Genomic DNA, 17,083 nt, shown 5'->3' on the forward strand with positions numbered 1-17,083 from the left:
CATTACTTTTAATGATACTAAAGGTGTTATACAGTATTTAAAAGATAAGACTGACAGTTTGATTATCATCTTCCCTTCTTAAAGCGGACCAGAAATTTAACATCATACACTTTTTCCTCCTTTAACAGAAAGCAAATAAAAGTTATTACGCGTTATCCGATATATCAAAGAGTAAATTAATTACAAAAAAGCAAAATTACATATTATTTACCAGACTTTAATAAGCCCTTTCCAGTATACTAGAATAAATGGAACATTTTGGAAAGAAGTTGTTTAAGAAAAATATTGGTAGGAGTTAGAGATGCATTTGCTTTGCAACGGAGGAAACTACACAATTAAAAAAATCTATGATTTTTACAATACATCTGATATTGTGGCCAGAATTAAAGCAAGAAGACTGCAATGGATTGGACATGTACTAAGAGCTCTAGAAGAACGAAGAGTAAAAAGATGTTCACAAAAACTCTTTTGGGGAAAAACACCACTGGGAAGATACAAGGTTAGGTATTTGGACAATCTGAAGGAGGACCTAAAATTTTAGAAATGTAAGATAAATGGAAAATTGTTTGTCAGGACAGCGTGAAGTGGTATTATATTGTAAACTCAGCAACCAAGAGCTTTCACACAAGGCTTTATAATAATAATAATAATAATAATAATAATAATAATAATAATAATAATAATAATAATAATACTTACTTACTGGCTTTTAAGGAACCCGGAGGTTCATTGCCGCCCTCACATAAGCCCGCCATTGGTCCCTATCCTGAGCAAGATTAATCCAGTCTCTACCATTATATCCTATCTCCCTCAAATCGATTTTAATATTATCTTCCCATCTACGTCTCGGCCTCCCCAAAGGTCTTTTTTCCCTCCGGCCTCCCAACTAACACTCTATATGCATTTCTGGATTCGCCCATACGTGCTACATGTCCTGCCCATCTCAAACGTCTGGATTTTATGTTCCTAATTATGTCAGGTGAAGTATACAATGCGTGCAGCTCTGCGTTGTGTAACTTTCTCCATTCTCCTGTAACTTCATCCCTCTTAGCCCCAAATATTTTCCTAAGAACCTTATTCTCAAACACCCTTAATCTCTGTTCCTCTCTCAAAGTGAGAGTCCAAAATAATAATAATAATAATAATAATAATAATAATAATCTTTTTCTCCATTTGGTCTTCTGTTGTTTATTCCCTTCAGTCGACTCTCGGCTTAATTTTTAAACGATATTGATTGATTACTGAAATATGGTCCTCTTATTTAGATTCTGGCTGATATACACATCTAATATCAGACAGTACATCTCACTTGACGGTATGTGACAGAGGAAGAACAATTGTTTGTATACATCTGAAGTCTATCTAATGTAATATGTCGCTAGCGGGCGATGTATGCAATGGAGGGGGAAAGGAACTGGCCACTCCATTATCTCCTGGCCTAGTTGCCTCATAAGTGGTGCCTTCTTGGTATCACTTGTGAGGTTCGGACCTGTCTTCGGACAGTTGACTAAACAACAACTAAAATCTGCATTAAAACAAACATTCAATCTTCCAAATGAAATTTCTCTTTCGATGATTTACAGCGAAAATTATATTAAAGGAGTAGGGCTCTATAGACTAATACGGAAATCATATGAGTTATACAGTGTTTTAATAACTTTATCACACTTCGTAAAGCTTATAACATACAGACCTCAGGTAAAATACTACGAGATATTTTAAGACTTCAAGAAGACTTCAAAAATGGTGCTCTTTAAAACTTTTTAAGTATTTTGAATCGTAAAGATTGTTTAACACAGGTGTATCTATGTAAATAAAGTACGACTTTAAGGGCTAGCACCTTTCATTTTACACTTAACGGGCTACAATGTGTTGTTTTATTTTCCTACCATAGTAACAGATTATGACGTTTTTCCTATCATAGTAACTGATTAAAACGTTTCTTAAATTGTTATTACATCTACAGATTCTCAATAATTTCTGTTCCAACAACATGCAAAATACAATTATTAATTCATTTTCTCTTAATATATACGATTCAAAATACCATAAAACGTTGTACAATACATGATCGTTATTAAAACTCAACATTCTCACATGGATAATTAAATTCGGTGTCGCTCGTTTAGTTAAATTCCATGCTCGCATGTTAAGTTCTACATAACGGTCTTATACATAATTATTATGGCAACATTTACTTTCTTAAGTTAACGTAAAAGTTTTTGTTGTAAATATGACATTACAACTCGTATTTTTAACACGCCTAGAGGTCTCTGCATTATAATACTACGCATTAGAATAACAACGTTGCTAATAAGAGCAGTTTTCCGTGGAAGCGGTTTAAATTGTAACTTCCGCGTATTTCCAGGCGACTTGCAACATTCGTTGACTCCATTATGTCATTATCTTGGCATAATATCCCACCAGAGTACGCATGCCTGGCACCTCCTCCCCCGCAAGCTTCTAAATCTCATTCACCAAGAGGCCTCACTGGAAATATATTTTTAGGTTAGGTACAGCTGGCTCTTCTCATTTGTTGCCACAATTCAAGTCAGCAGCATGAATTACTGATGTCTTCGTAAATGCTCACAATTCTGCCAGCAAAGGCGCTTTTAGGAAGCCGCGATGATTAAGTTGGAATTCATCGTACTTTCCGCGGATTAGTCCACCGCGAAATGTCCAGTATAGTGTCGTGCAATGTTCGAACATGAGAGGGCATATCAAGATACTACGAACTTCGCCCTACTCCATAGGCATTCAAACAGTACGCCTACGTGGAAATGAAGCATGTAAACTACAATAACAGAGTAGGTTGAAAACTGGTAAGAGACCTTATGTTCGGTTCATATTTGTCTCTACTATACTACAAACTTCGCCCTGCTTCATAGGCATCCAAACAGTACGTGGAAATGAAGCATGTAAACTAAAATAACAGAGTAGGTTGAAAACCGGTAAGAGACCATATGTTCGGTTCAAATTTGTCTCTACTATACTACGAACTTCGCCCTGCTCCATAGGCATCCAAACAGTAGGCCTACGTGGAAATGAAGCATGTAAACTAAAATAACAGAGTAGGTTGAAAACTGGTAAGAGACCTTATGTTCGGTTCATATTTGTCTCTACTATACTACGAACATCACCGTGCTCCATAGGCATCCGAACAGTAGGCCTACGTGGAAAAGAAGCATGTAAACTACAATAACAGAGTAGGTTGAAAACTGGTAAGAGACCTTATGTTCGGTTCATATTTGTCTCTACTATACTACGAACTTCGCCCTGCTCCATAGGCATCCAAACAGTAGGCCTACGTGGAAATGAAGCATGTAAACTAAAATAACAGAGGAGGTTGAAAACTGGTAAGAGACCTTATGTTCGGTTCATATTTGTCTCTACTATACTACGAGCTTCACCCTGCTCCATAGGCATCCGAACAGTAGGCCTACGTGGAAATGAAGCATGTAAACTACAATAAGAGTAGGTTGAAAACTGGTAAGAGACCTTATGTTCGGTTCATATTTGTCTCTACTATACTACGAACTTCGCCCTGCTCCATAGGCATCCAAACAGTAGGCCTACGTGGAAATGAAGCATGTAAACTACAATAACAGAGTAGGTTGAAAACTGGTAAGAGACCTTATGTTCGGTTCATATTTGTCTCTACTATACCACGAACTTCGCCCTGCTCCATAGGCATCCAAACATACGTGGAAATGAAGCATGTAAACTAAAATAACAGTCAGTTGAAAACCGGTAAGAGACCTTATGTTCGGTTCATATTTGTCTCTACTATACTACGAACTTCGCCCTGCTCCATAGACATCCAAACAGTAGGCCTACGTGGAAATGAAGCATGTAAACTAAAATAACAGAGTAGGTTGAAAACCGGTAAGAGACCATATGTTCGGTTCAAATTTGTCTCTAGTATACTACGAACTTCGCCCTGCTTCATAGGGCCTACGTGGAAATGAAGCATGTAAACTAAAATAACGGGGTCAGTTGAAAACCGGTAAGAGACCTTATGTTCGGTTCATATTTGTCTCTACTATACTACGAACTTCGCCCTGCTCCATAGGCATCCAAACAGTAGGCCTACGTGGAAATGAAGCATGTAAATTAAAATAACAGAGTCAGTTGAAAACTGGTAAGAGACCTATTGCTCGGTTCATATTTGTCTCTACTATACTACGAACTTCGCCCTGCTCCATAGGCATCCAAACAGTAGGCCTACGTAGAAATGAAGCATGTAAACTAAAATAACAGCGTAGGTTGAAAACTGGTAAGAGACCTTATGTTCGGTTCATATTTATCTCTACTATACTACGAACTTCGCCCTGCTCCATAGACATCCAAACAGTAGGCCTACGTGGAAATGAAGCATGTAAACTAAAATAACAGAGTAGGTTGAAAACTGGTAAGAGACCTTATGTTCGGTTCATATTTGTCTCTACTATACTACGAACTTCACCCTGCTCCATAGGCATCCGAACAGTAGGCCTACGTAGAAATGAAGCATGAAAACTACAATAAGAGGGTAGGTTGAAAACTGGTAAGAGACCTTATGTTCGGTTCATATTTGTCTCTACTATACCACGAACTTCGCCCTGCTCCATAGGCATCCAAACAGTACGTGGAAATGAAGCATGTAAACTACAATAAGAGTAGGTTGAAAACTGGTAAGAGACCTTATGTTCGGTTCATATTTGTCTCTACTATACTACGAACTTCGCCCTGCTCCATAGGCATCCAAACAGTAGGCCTACGTGGAAATGAAGCATGTAAACTACAATAACAGAGTAGGTTGAAAACTGGTAAGAGACCTTATGTTCGGTTCATATTTGTCTCTACTATACCACGAACTTCGCCCTGCTCCATAGGCATCCAAACATACGTGGAAATGAAGCATGTAAACTAAAATAACAGAGTCAGTTGAAAACCGGTAAGAGACCTTATGTTCGGTTCATATTTGTCTCTACTATACTACGAACTTCGCCATGCTCCATAGGCATCCAAACAATAAGTGGAAATGAAGCATGTAAACTAAAATAACAGAGTAGGTTGAAAACCGGTAAGAGACCATATGTTCGGTTCAAATTTGTCTCTAGTATACTACGAACTTCGCCCTGCTTCATAGGGCCTACGTGGAAATGAAGCATGTAAACTAAAATAACAGGGTCAGTTGAAAACCGGTAAGAGACCTTATGTTCGGTTCATATTTGTCTCTACTATACTACGAACTTCGCCCTGCTCCATAGGCATCCAAACAGTAGGCCTACGTGGAAATGAAGCATGTAAATTAAAATAACAGAGTCAGTTGAAAACTGGTAAGAGACCTAATGTTCGGTTCATATTTGTCTCTACTATACTACGAACTTCGCCCTGCTCCATAGGCATCCAAACAGTAGGCCTACGTAGAAATGAAGCATGTAAACTAAAATAACAGCGTAGGTTGAAAACTGGTAAGAGTCCTTATGTTCGGTTCATATTTATCTCTACTATACTACGAACTTCGCCCTGCTCCATAGACATCCAAACAGTAGGCCTACGTGGAAATGAAGTATGTAAACTAAAATAACAGAGTAGGTTGAAAACTGGTAAGAGACCTTATGTTCGGTTCATATTTGTATCTACTATACTCCGAACTTCGCCCTGTTCCATAGGCATCCAAACAGTACGTGGAAATGAAGCATGTAAACTAAAATAACAGAGTAGGTTGAAAACTGGTAAGAGACCTTATGTTCGGTTCATATTTGTCTCTACTATACTACGAACTTCACCCTGCTCCATAGGCATCCGAACAGTAGGCCTACGTAGAAATGAAGCATGTAAACTACAATAAGAGAGTAGGTTGAAAACTGGTAAGAGACCTTATGTTCGGTTCATATTTGTCTCTACTATACCACGAACTTCGCCCTGCTCCATAGGCATCCAAACATACGTGGAAATGAAGTATGTAAACTAAAATAACAGAGTCAGTTGAAAACCGGTAAGAGACCTTATGTTCGGTTCATATTTGTCTCTACTATACTACGAACTTCGCCCTGCTCCATAGGCATCCAAACAATACGTGGAAATGAAGCATGTAAACTAAAATAACAGAGTAGGTTGAAAACCGGTAAGAGACCATATGTTCGGTTCAAATTTGTCTCTACTATACTACGAACTTCGCCCTGCTTCATAGGGCCTACGTGGAAATGAAGCATGTAAACTAAAATAACAGGGTCAGTTGAAAACCGGTAAGAGACCTTATGTTCGGTTCATATTTGTCTCTACTATACTACGAACTTCGCCCTGCTCCATAGGCATCCAAACAGTAGGCCTACGTAGAAATGAAGCATGTAAACTAAAATAACAGCGTAGGTTGAAAACTGGTAAGAGACCTTATGTTCGGTTCATATTTATCTCTACTATACTACGAACTTCGCCCTGCTCCATAGACATCCAAACAGTAGGCCTACGTGGAAATGAAGCATGTAAACTAAAATAACAGAGTAGGTTGAAAACTGGTAAGAGACCTTATGTTCGGTTCATATTTGTCTCTACTATACTACGAACTTCGCCCTGCTCCATAGGCATCCAAACAGTAGGCCTACGTGGAAATGAAGCATGTAAATTAAAATAACAGAGTCAGTTGAAAACTGGTAAGAGACCTAATGATCGGTTCACATTTGTCTCTAATATACTATGAACTTCGCCCTGCTCCATAGGCATCCAAACAGTAGGCCTACGTAGAAATGAAGCATGTAAACTAAAATAACAGCGTAGGTTGAAAACTGGTAAGAGACCTTATGTTCGGTTCATATTTATCTCTACTATACTACGAACTTCGCCCTGCTCCATAGACATCCAAACAGTGGGCCTACGTGGAAATGAAGCATGTAAACTAAAATAACAGAGTAGGTTGAAAACTGGTAAGAGACCTTATGTTCGGTTCATATTTGTCTCTACTATACTCCGAACTTCGCCCTGCTCCATAGGCATCCAAACAGTAGGCCTACGTGGAAATGAAGTATGTAAACTACAATAACAGAGTCGGTTGAAAACCGGTAAGAGACCTAATGTTCGTTTCATATTTTTCTCTGTAGAACCAAAGCTCCCTTTGCGTGTGTTCAATCTTTTCCTTTCCTTACATATGCTCGGTGCCTTTCTTCTTAGTTCCACTTCTCCCTGCGCCTTTAGGAAAATAGCTAGCAATGGAATGGAATTTAAGTGAGGGAAGCACGGATGGCCCAGCATTGCGAGCTGTTGAGATCTATTGCGCTAACCCTCGATATGGAATGAGTTGCGTGCCACAGATCCCTTACGCGCAACCGGTCCCTACAGCCAACATAAATCCATATGCCATTCCTGCTTCGGGAAATTCCCCCCAAGGCCCCCCTGTCGGTCGGAGGCGAAACTCCTCCCCCGAGTAGGTCCACCTCGGGTGCTCGTTGCAGAAGCCATCCAACGTCGCTTAGCTACATTCCACGGAGGCCGGTCGAGAGAGCCAGTAGTTCCGGGAGGCCGCGTGTAGAGTGATCTGAAAAACCAGAAAGGGAGGAAAGGATAATGGGAGAAGAAAGGAAGTGGCGAAGATGAGTGGGGTTCCAATCGCCTGATAAAGTTACCTAATATTCATCCATAGGAGTGAGGGGAAAACCCCGAAAAAATCTCACCCAGGCAACTCATCCTAACCGGGAATCAAACCCGGGACCGCTGGGTTCAGAGATAGATTCGCTAACCCCTCAGCCACAACGGTGGACTGGAAAGTAGCTTTATATGGGTAGTGCCTAATATGGAGTACCTCAGAATCTCAGCCTTTTGGCGCTGATATCGTCTGGAATCTTGACAGACCACAAGAGCACACAGGCAACAACATTTTCTGTTAGTAGGTCACCTTATCCCTCTACAAGAAGCTGTCTCAGTGAATTTTTGTTGGTTGTGACGTCTGTGTATAGAAATATAAGAAGGCAATTTTTTGTTTTCAACAAATTTATGCTTAAGTGGTAGTATGGAAATCACGATATCTGAAACTACTCCGCTCTTGGCTTAACTCCATTCTAAAGAGTGGTTGGAAGCCTTATTCAACATATGAAGTTCCCTATTATGGAGTAGAGCGGAGAGCCTAATGTGGGATACTCCGTATTAGAGGAATATACATTACTACTTTAGATACATGCCTATTAATTGCAAATTGAGCTTTCTTATCTGTATGTTTTCAATTTGAATCTTTATCCTCACTCGAAGACGATACTAAAAAATAAAAGACAAAAAGTGACCTAAAATGTTCAGAATAAATAACTGTAATCGAAGGCAATTATACCTAAGACACTCTAGAAACCAACAGATAACATTCATTTCTTTTATTATTTAGTACAATAATTGAAATTGTTGTAGTTATAAAGATATTTACATTAGAAATCCCATCCCATATTAGAAACCTCTATGACCCCATAAAAAGCACTATCCCATATTAGGAAACCAATTATGATATGTTTGAAAATTGAGTTTGTAGCTTAAAGTAGTATATTTATATGGATGAAGGATAGCCTACAACGTAAGGAAAGAGTTGGAGAATCAATTTATATTATCTGTGGATAAAAATATTTCATATTTTCGATGGTATTAAAGAAACAAGAAACGTACCCCATATTAGGGTACTTTCCTCTATGCTGTAGCTGTATAAGGATGTCAGGCATATATCTTACGAATTTACGCATAGTAATGAGTATAGGTAATTATTCTTATCAATATGACTAAACATCCACAAATTACACGTATAAATAAATCAAACAAAATATATTAAAGTAACGTATATGCTCATAGTACCGACTAGTATTGTGCAATGTTAAAATATGAGAGGAAACCAAGATATTACAAACTTCGTCTCATTCCATATGAAAATCTAATCGCAAGATATGTCCTCAAATACTTAAGCAGTTTAAAATAGTGTCCTGCAATATTCGACCATGAGAGAGGCAACCAAGACATTACAAACTTAGTCTTATTTCATATGAAAAACTAATCGCAACATCTATTCTGAAACATGAAATGGTGGGAGTGGAGGACATCGAATATCTCTATAACAAGATGGAACAAGCACGACAGGCCTTCTCCAGAGCGACCATCGACGAATGTCGAACTTCGTCATATTCGACTAACTTGAATCGAACATAGTGCCTGTAATGCACGTCGCTAATACTTTTATCATTCGTATAGTCACACAAATATTGTTACTGAGCAACTGTGAGTTATTTGATAATTATGTCAAGAATGTAATTATAGCTATTTTCTGTCGGTAATTGGTATAGTAATAACTGTCATGCATTTTAAAAATACAATGTGATGTATGAGTACCTATATGCACGTATATTTTTGTCGATCTTAATCATATTTTTTCTAAAAAAAAATACCTTTCCTTACATCTTAAATAAAAATTAACAAGATTTGTTATAAAATCCTTACTCAGCTAACAGATTGGAGGGATGGAAGGGGAAGACAGGAGAGGCCAGCGAACTTCAAGGGCACAGATCATACAAGGCGCAAGACCGAGCGAGCTGTGAGAGATCCGCTTCTTCAATCCTATTTAACACTTTTAGCGTTAGAAATTAATATGAATTCCAGTCTTCGGGATCTAATTTTAACAGTGTTCATTGTTCGGGATAAGAATAAAGCAACGATAAAAAAATTAAACCTATGGTCTCACCGAGCAAACAATCGAGAATGTGATTCATTTCCCATTCTAGGTGACTTTCTAGGAACAAGAAATGATGATCTCTCATTCGACATTGTTAAAAATATAAAAAAAAATCTTGATTCACTGACATTGAAATTAATGGAATATTTTTCTTCCCGCTATGAAATAAATTATTAAATGAAAAAACAAAAACGAAAAATCTTTATCAGTGATAGAACATACTTTGTCCTCAAAGAAACAGACGCGTGTTTTGATTCGAGTTTAAAATTCGTGTTTCCAGAAATGAGTCTCTTGCAATTTTGGTTACGTGCACGACCACGTCATCTCCCGCATTAAAGTTTCCCGAATTGGAATAGCACACTTACCGTCACTTGCATCAACATACTCGTCAGAGTATATTTTCTGTTCTAGTAATTTTTAAGAACAAATATATTAATCTTAAAGTTAATCCAAACTTATCTATTTACTTATTTACGTTTCTATTTATTTACTTACATTTTATTTACTTATTTCTTAAGTTATTTATTGGTTTATTTACTTGTTTATTTCTTTCTGTATTTATTTATTTAAGTAACTATTTATTTATTTAAGTCATTATTTATTTAAGTATTATTTATTTAAATATGTATTCATTCATTTTTTTATTTTCATATTTCTTTACTTCTTATTTATTTACTTTTTTATTTAATTATTTGGTTACTTATTTATTTGTTTACTTATTTATTTATTTGTTTACTTGTTCATTTATTCTTTAATTGTTTACTTCTTTCCTTATTTATTTATTTATTTATTTATTTATTCATTAATTCATTAGTCTGGTAGAGTTACAGCCTTCAGGCCTTATCTTCCATTTAATGAGAAGTAACTACTGCAGACAATACCAGTATAAGATATATAACAAATTAAAAGATATACAATAAGATTATTTTACAAACAGTAATGGAATATAAACGTTCAAGTAATTAGTATAACCTAAAAATATAAGCTACACTAAGAAGTAAATCATAGTATTCAGCAATTGACTATATTAAGCTTAGTAATTACAAACAGATAGTAAAATTAATAATACAGAAAAAAGATGGAAGTATGAGTACACAAATCGTATTTTAATTTAATGATAGTGAAGTTTTTGATTGTGCAACAGATGGATTTTAAATTCTTTTTTAATTTTGACAGCTCTTGGCTATCTCTGATAGGGAGGAGGGGGGGATTTCATGCTTTAGCAAGTGAAACTGTGAAAGATAAAGTGAATAGTGTAGTCTAACAAAATCATTGCAGGCTATTCTCTGAAACCAAAAACACAAAACGAGGCTCTCAAATTAAATGAATATCCAATACGTAACTGTAGAATTAGGTGAAGTTCAATGGTGACATCATGTGATGGACAATAACGAACCTAAGTGTATGTGACCTTCAGGGAAATCTGAAAGCAGTTGTAAAATGGAGAACATCCTGGGAATTGCAAGCAATGAATATCGACCGCACAGCAGCCAGTCTCTTTACAGAGCAGACTAACAAGATTTTTTATAGCTCGGGCCCTCATTTAATAATGTAATAAAGTTTTTAAATATAAGTACACTACAAGCATCTTTAACGCGGGACTTCACCCAATTAACACTTTGCCCTTTGCAGGAAGCGTGGCTGTGTTTACTCTGGGCAGGAGTTCAGAACTACTATGAAAATATAGCGACGTTTAGCTGAAAACTAATTGAATTGCAAATGATGTTTAGGTTAACAGAGAAATGCTAACAGACGTCAGTGCAATTTATGAAGCACAAGTAGTATTTGGAATATAATAGATTAATATTTTGTGACGTAAATTTGTCAAGCAGTAATTTTCTACTGCTGACTGTTTTGCTTCGGCAGGGATGTTAAAGCGCCTGCACTGTGTGCTCCCAAGAACCCGCACAACATTTCCTTAAATGCGATGATTGTACTTTATCTTGCTCGACAGCGAACCTTGTTGGATTTGTATTGCTAGAATTTATTATGATTTTTCATGCATTAAATTCCTGTTTTTAGGAAACTTGCATTACTGGACTTAACTGGTTTTACTAGTAATAAACAATATATAAATTTTATGTAAATAAATAAATTAATTAATTTAAATAAATAAATAAACAAATAAATAAATAAATAAGTAAATAAATAAATAAATGCACTGCAGTTTGAAAAGAACTGGAACATGGCAAAATCTAAAACCGTGAAGAAATACTACTTCAGAAGGAAATGTGAATATGATTATTTTGTTGTTGAAGAAGACAAATGAATTGAAGAGTCCACTGGAAGAATGATGGATGTCACTTTCTTGTCTAAAAGGAACCAAGACTGTCAATCCATAGCTTAAGACATATAGAATGTACATACAGAGTTATATGGCATTAACACTGATAGTCATTGTCCAGTAATGATTGGAAAATAACAGTTAAGCTTTGAGCGCTAAGCATTTCAAACTTTCAATTGCTTTTCCTGCAAAATGTATTCCAAATGACATCCATCATTCTTGCAGTGGACTCTTCAATTGCTTGTTTACTGTGTCTCATCCAATTTATTTCTAATCGTCATTTCCATATATTAAACCACATTTCAACAAAACCCATATTAAGATTTACGGAATAGACGAACTTTCGGGTAAGTTTATTGTTACGAACTGTATATTGATTATTTATTTACATAGGCTACTGTTAAATTAAGGACATCACTCATTGTATTCATTTTGTATTGAAATAAATAGTGACTTTCAAGGTTCATTACTTAAATGTTACAAATTTATGTTTCCGTAGGTGATAATAGGAGGAAAATTTCCGAAAATCTAAAGCAGGCTAGGTGCAAAGAAATCTTAAAGAAACTACAGACAGAAAATCTAGCATAATTGTAAACTTTCAAACAAGATAACGCATTATAAATACAATGAATTTATTACAATCCTTTTTGAAAATTACATGCAGTCACTGATGGACCTCGCAATGTAAACAACTCTACGCAGAAGTCGATCATTCCCAATAGAAGTGGAGTGAGCTGACGTCATATTTCCCCTACTTACGGGTTCTGGAGGCATGATCTAGTGTGTAAAAAAAGGAAGCTGTTTCATCTAGTACCGTCAAGAACAGGTATTGAAATAATTAAGCATTTTGTACAAACAGAAGATGGCACAAATGATATTCCCCACAGCCACAGGAAGTAAAATATATACAGCGTGTTACTCACCTGGTTTTCTGCGCGAGCTCCAGAGCACCGGAGGCGAGGGTGCTGGGACTCCGGGAGGGTTACCGGCTGGAGACGCCAGCTTGACTCCTTCCCACGAACCTGCGGCACATGGAAACAACAATTAACTGACTGCCACAACTCCACTAGCACATTCCACGACATTTAGGTCACTCACACAACTTAAACGAGACACATCTGGCATAAAACATACTCAACAAATGAAAAGTGGTTGTGGTCAACAGCCAATGTCGATTATTTTATTAGCGTTCCATCCTCATATTTATTAGGCTGCACACAACGATCTAAAGTCCTAAAGCAAGCGAATAAACAAGGTACATTGTTCAGTAGTTCCGGTACAGTCCACAGCTGTGCAGTAACGTTTAGCATGCCTGACCGTCAAACGAGCGGGCCCAGGTTCAAATCCTGGTTTGGACAAGTTACCAGGTTGAGTTTTTTTTCGAGATTTTCCCCCTCAAGCACTTGAAACAGAATTGCTGGGTAACTTACGGCGTTGGACCTCGGACTCATTTCGCCTTCATTACTTTAAACTTTATATACGGTACCTATCATCTTCAATAGTTTCAGGTTGACCAGGAGATCGGGCAGATCTAGTACCATGATTCGCCTATAGATGTCTTCTGTCTGGCGGAGATGCACAGAGAGGCATACAGCGTATTCCGAATCTCACCGGTCCGGTGGCATCAATGACGTCACGTTGCAGCGAAATAAGGAACAAAACTGCTGGAAGGATCGATGGCTGTCATGGCGACTGTATAAGTTGTTGTCTGTGCTACGCTAGCAAAATTTTGCGAAATTTTCGTACTGCCATCTCGTTCAAAGAAAAGATAGCATAAACAATTTATTTCTTGAACCGGTAGTAATAACTGGTCCGTTGACATGTTCGCTCATAAGCATTAACATATTGTTTTTACGTTGTGCTCATTACAAACAATACAGCAGAACTACAGCAGAACACACCGCCATGACACAACAGTGCACGATGTTATTCGTCTGCTAATTCCCGCCCTATACAAGAACCAATCAGATTCACTGATGGCGGCTGATGGAGACTGCCACCACCTCTACAAGTTGATGGCACCGGTGCGACACCGGTGGAGCATCAATGACGTCATCGGTGGAATTCGGAACACCGTGATGCCATCGGATTGCTCACCGGTGAGATTCGGAATACGCTCATAGGGACTTTCACAGCGGACTACGGCAAATCAGGAAGTGTAATATTAATACAGAATGCTAAGGCACTTGCCTGCCGATCCAAAGTTCGTTCGGGTGCGGGTTTGATTTTCGCTTGGACTGACTACCTGGTTGGGTTTTCCCGAGGTTTTCCCCAGCCGTAAGACGAATGTCTCGCCAACCCTTACACTTCGGACATAAATATATCAGAGTTAAATCGATGTAGGTTAGCCCAAACTACATTATCCTGAAGAATTTTACATTCCTCCTGAGATACACTGTATATGGTAGTCACGAAGTGGATTAACAATACATCAGCAAAGATAGCAAATAAAAACGCGATCAAAGCATAGTTTATATACGCATACCATGTTGCGAAAACAATTTGTAACAGGAAGTGTTTGTTATTTTGTAAAAAAGCTTTGGTTCGGCGAAAATCAGCGGACTGTCAACAAGAATCCAGAAAATCATCGTCATCGCTATATGAATGTGGAAAAGTTTTCGTCTGGTTCACCCATACTTAGGATACTTATGGCTTTTAAGGAACGCTGAGGTTCATTGCCGCCCTCACATAAGCTCGCCATCGGTCTCTATCCTGTGCAAGATTAATGCAGTCTCTATCATCATATCCCATCTCCCTCAAATCCATTTTAATACTATCCTCCCATCTACGTCTCAGCATCCCCAAAGGTATTTTTCTCCTCCGGCTTTCCAACTAACTCTCTAGGCCTATATGCATTTCTGAATTCGCCCATGCTATATGCCCTGCCCATCTCAAACGTCTGGATTTAATGCCCCTAATATGTCAGGTGAAGAATACAATGCGTGCAGTTCTGTGTTGTGTAACTTTCTCCATTCTCCTGTAACTTCATCCCTCTTAGCCCCAAATATTTTCCTAAGACCCTTATCCTCAAACACCCTTAACCTCTATTCCTCTCTCAAAGTGAGAGACGAAGTTTCACAACCATACAGAACAACCGGTAATATAACTGTTTTATGAATTCTAACTTTCAGATTTTTTTGGCAGCAGACTGGATTACAAAAGTTTCTCAACCGAATAATAACAATCATTTCCTATATTTATTCTGTTTTTAATTATTTTAAGTGATCATGCTTCATTTAATTTAGGATGCTCATTGTTAATGTTATTATTATTATTATTATTATTATTATTATTATTATATCATTATCAATTATTATTAGTATTATTATTATTAATTGTATTTATTATTAATATTGTGTTTATTATTAATTGTCAATATTGAGTGTAATTAGCAGGGAAAGGATTTATATGTAAATACATATTTACTTATAAAGCTAATATAATTTATATTTTGCATTATCTTTATGTTTCACAATGTGTAGGGTTGAAAAATCCTACTTTTATTTTCCATATTTTTCCATATTTTAGAGTTTAGTACATATTTTCGTTAATTTCCATATATTTTCCATATTTCATATAAAACAGTCCATATTATATTAGGTTTAACAATAAAACAAAACAAAATTCCATTAACTTTTAAAATTACATTTCAACAATAGAGATTTAAACACATGTTCAGTAATCCCTTTAACATCAGAGTTATTTGAAAATTAGCAGTCCTATCAACAATGGGAAAGTAAGTTACAAAACTGTATTAATTTAATTTAAAATTTTTAACAGACTTCAGTTGTGCAGCTCAACAGTTAAATGTCAGTCAGAGTACACATAGGTTCAGTTTTGTAAATCATACTATAAAGACGGTAAATATGCCAAAAGTACGTCATTCAGTCAATTTAAAATCAAAACTAACAAGTTACATTTCAGAATTTAAAGAAGATGGTTTATCAACTGACAATAAAATATTATTTTGTAATTTGTGTCAGTGTGCAGTATCATCTACACAAAAGTTCCTGGTGCAACAACACATTACAACTAGTAAACATCAGGCCAACAAACAACTAAATTCCAAGCAGAGACAATTGTTTTTAACACAACCAACAACATCGAATGTAAGATCTGAGTTTAACATCGACCTGTGCCGTTCTCTCATCTCTGCTGATATTCCTCTCTACAAACTAAAGAATAAGGTCTTCAGGGAATTCCTTGAAAAATATACTCAACATACAATCCCGGATGAGTCAACACTTAGGAAGACGTATGCTCCATCCATCTACGATGAGACAATACAGAAGATAAGAGATGAAATTAAAGATAGTTCAATTTGGGTTTCCATTGATGAGACTCCCGACAAAGAAGGTAGACTTGTTGGTAATGTAGTTATCGGTTTGTTAAGTGAACAATATTCTGAACGAATTCTTTTACATTGTGATGTTCTAGAAAAGTGCAATAACAAAACTATAGTTAAACTGTTCAACGAAGCTATGGGTATCCTGTGGCCAAAGGGTATTATGTACGATAATGTGTTATTCTTTATTAGCGATGCTGCCCCTTATATGGTCAAAGCTGGACAAGCATTATCTGTTGTCTATCCTAAATTGACTCATTTTACTTGTGTGGCGCATGCATTTCATCGTGTGGCAGAAGTGGTCAGAGACAATTTCCCTAAAGTAGATTTGTTGATTTCATCAGTGAAAAAAGTATTTCTCAAAGCTCCCAGTAGAGTTAACGTGTTGAAAGAAATGTACCCTGAAATTCCATTGCCACCAAAGCCAATTTTAACTAGATGGGGTACATGGCTAGAAGCAGTTGAATATTATGCCGAACATATAGACTCTATTAACAATGTTCTCCTTGCATTGGACTCTGAAGATGCAGTCTCAATTGATACTGCGAAAACAGTTACCTGTGACATAAGTGTGAAGAATGACTTAGCTCACATTCAGCATACATTTTCATGCATCATAAAAACGCTCAAAAGTCTCCAAAATAGGCACCTTTCACTATCTGAAAGTTTTGAAATTATAAATAGTACTGTGGAACAACTGAATCGTGGTAGAGGTAAAGTTGCAGATGCAGTAAGAGCTAAGGTGGACACTGTACTTTCAAAAAACCCTGGATATGAAGAA

At 36.9% G+C, this 17,083-nt stretch overlaps 1 protein-coding gene across 6 annotated transcripts in view; it reads right to left on the bottom strand.

Moving 5' to 3' along the window:
• LOC138712148 (dual 3',5'-cyclic-AMP and -GMP phosphodiesterase 11-like) overlaps positions 1-17,083 on the bottom strand; it is a 1,303,168-nt gene that overhangs the window by 548,387 nt on the left and 737,698 nt on the right. For all 6 annotated transcript variants that reach the window (XR_011335642.1, XM_069843621.1, XM_069843623.1 and 3 more), the window contains one exon: positions 12,881-12,979. Coding sequence is in view for 3 of the 6 variants with exons in the window: in XM_069843621.1 (XP_069699722.1) it covers positions 12,881-12,979 (99 nt within the window). In the remaining 3 variants the exon portion in view is untranslated. The remainder of the gene's footprint in view (positions 1-12,880; positions 12,980-17,083) is intronic.

This window comes from Periplaneta americana, chromosome 13, assembly GCF_040183065.1.
Source record: "Periplaneta americana isolate PAMFEO1 chromosome 13, P.americana_PAMFEO1_priV1, whole genome shotgun sequence".
NCBI classification, from domain to species: Eukaryota; Metazoa; Arthropoda; class Insecta; order Blattodea; family Blattidae; genus Periplaneta; species Periplaneta americana.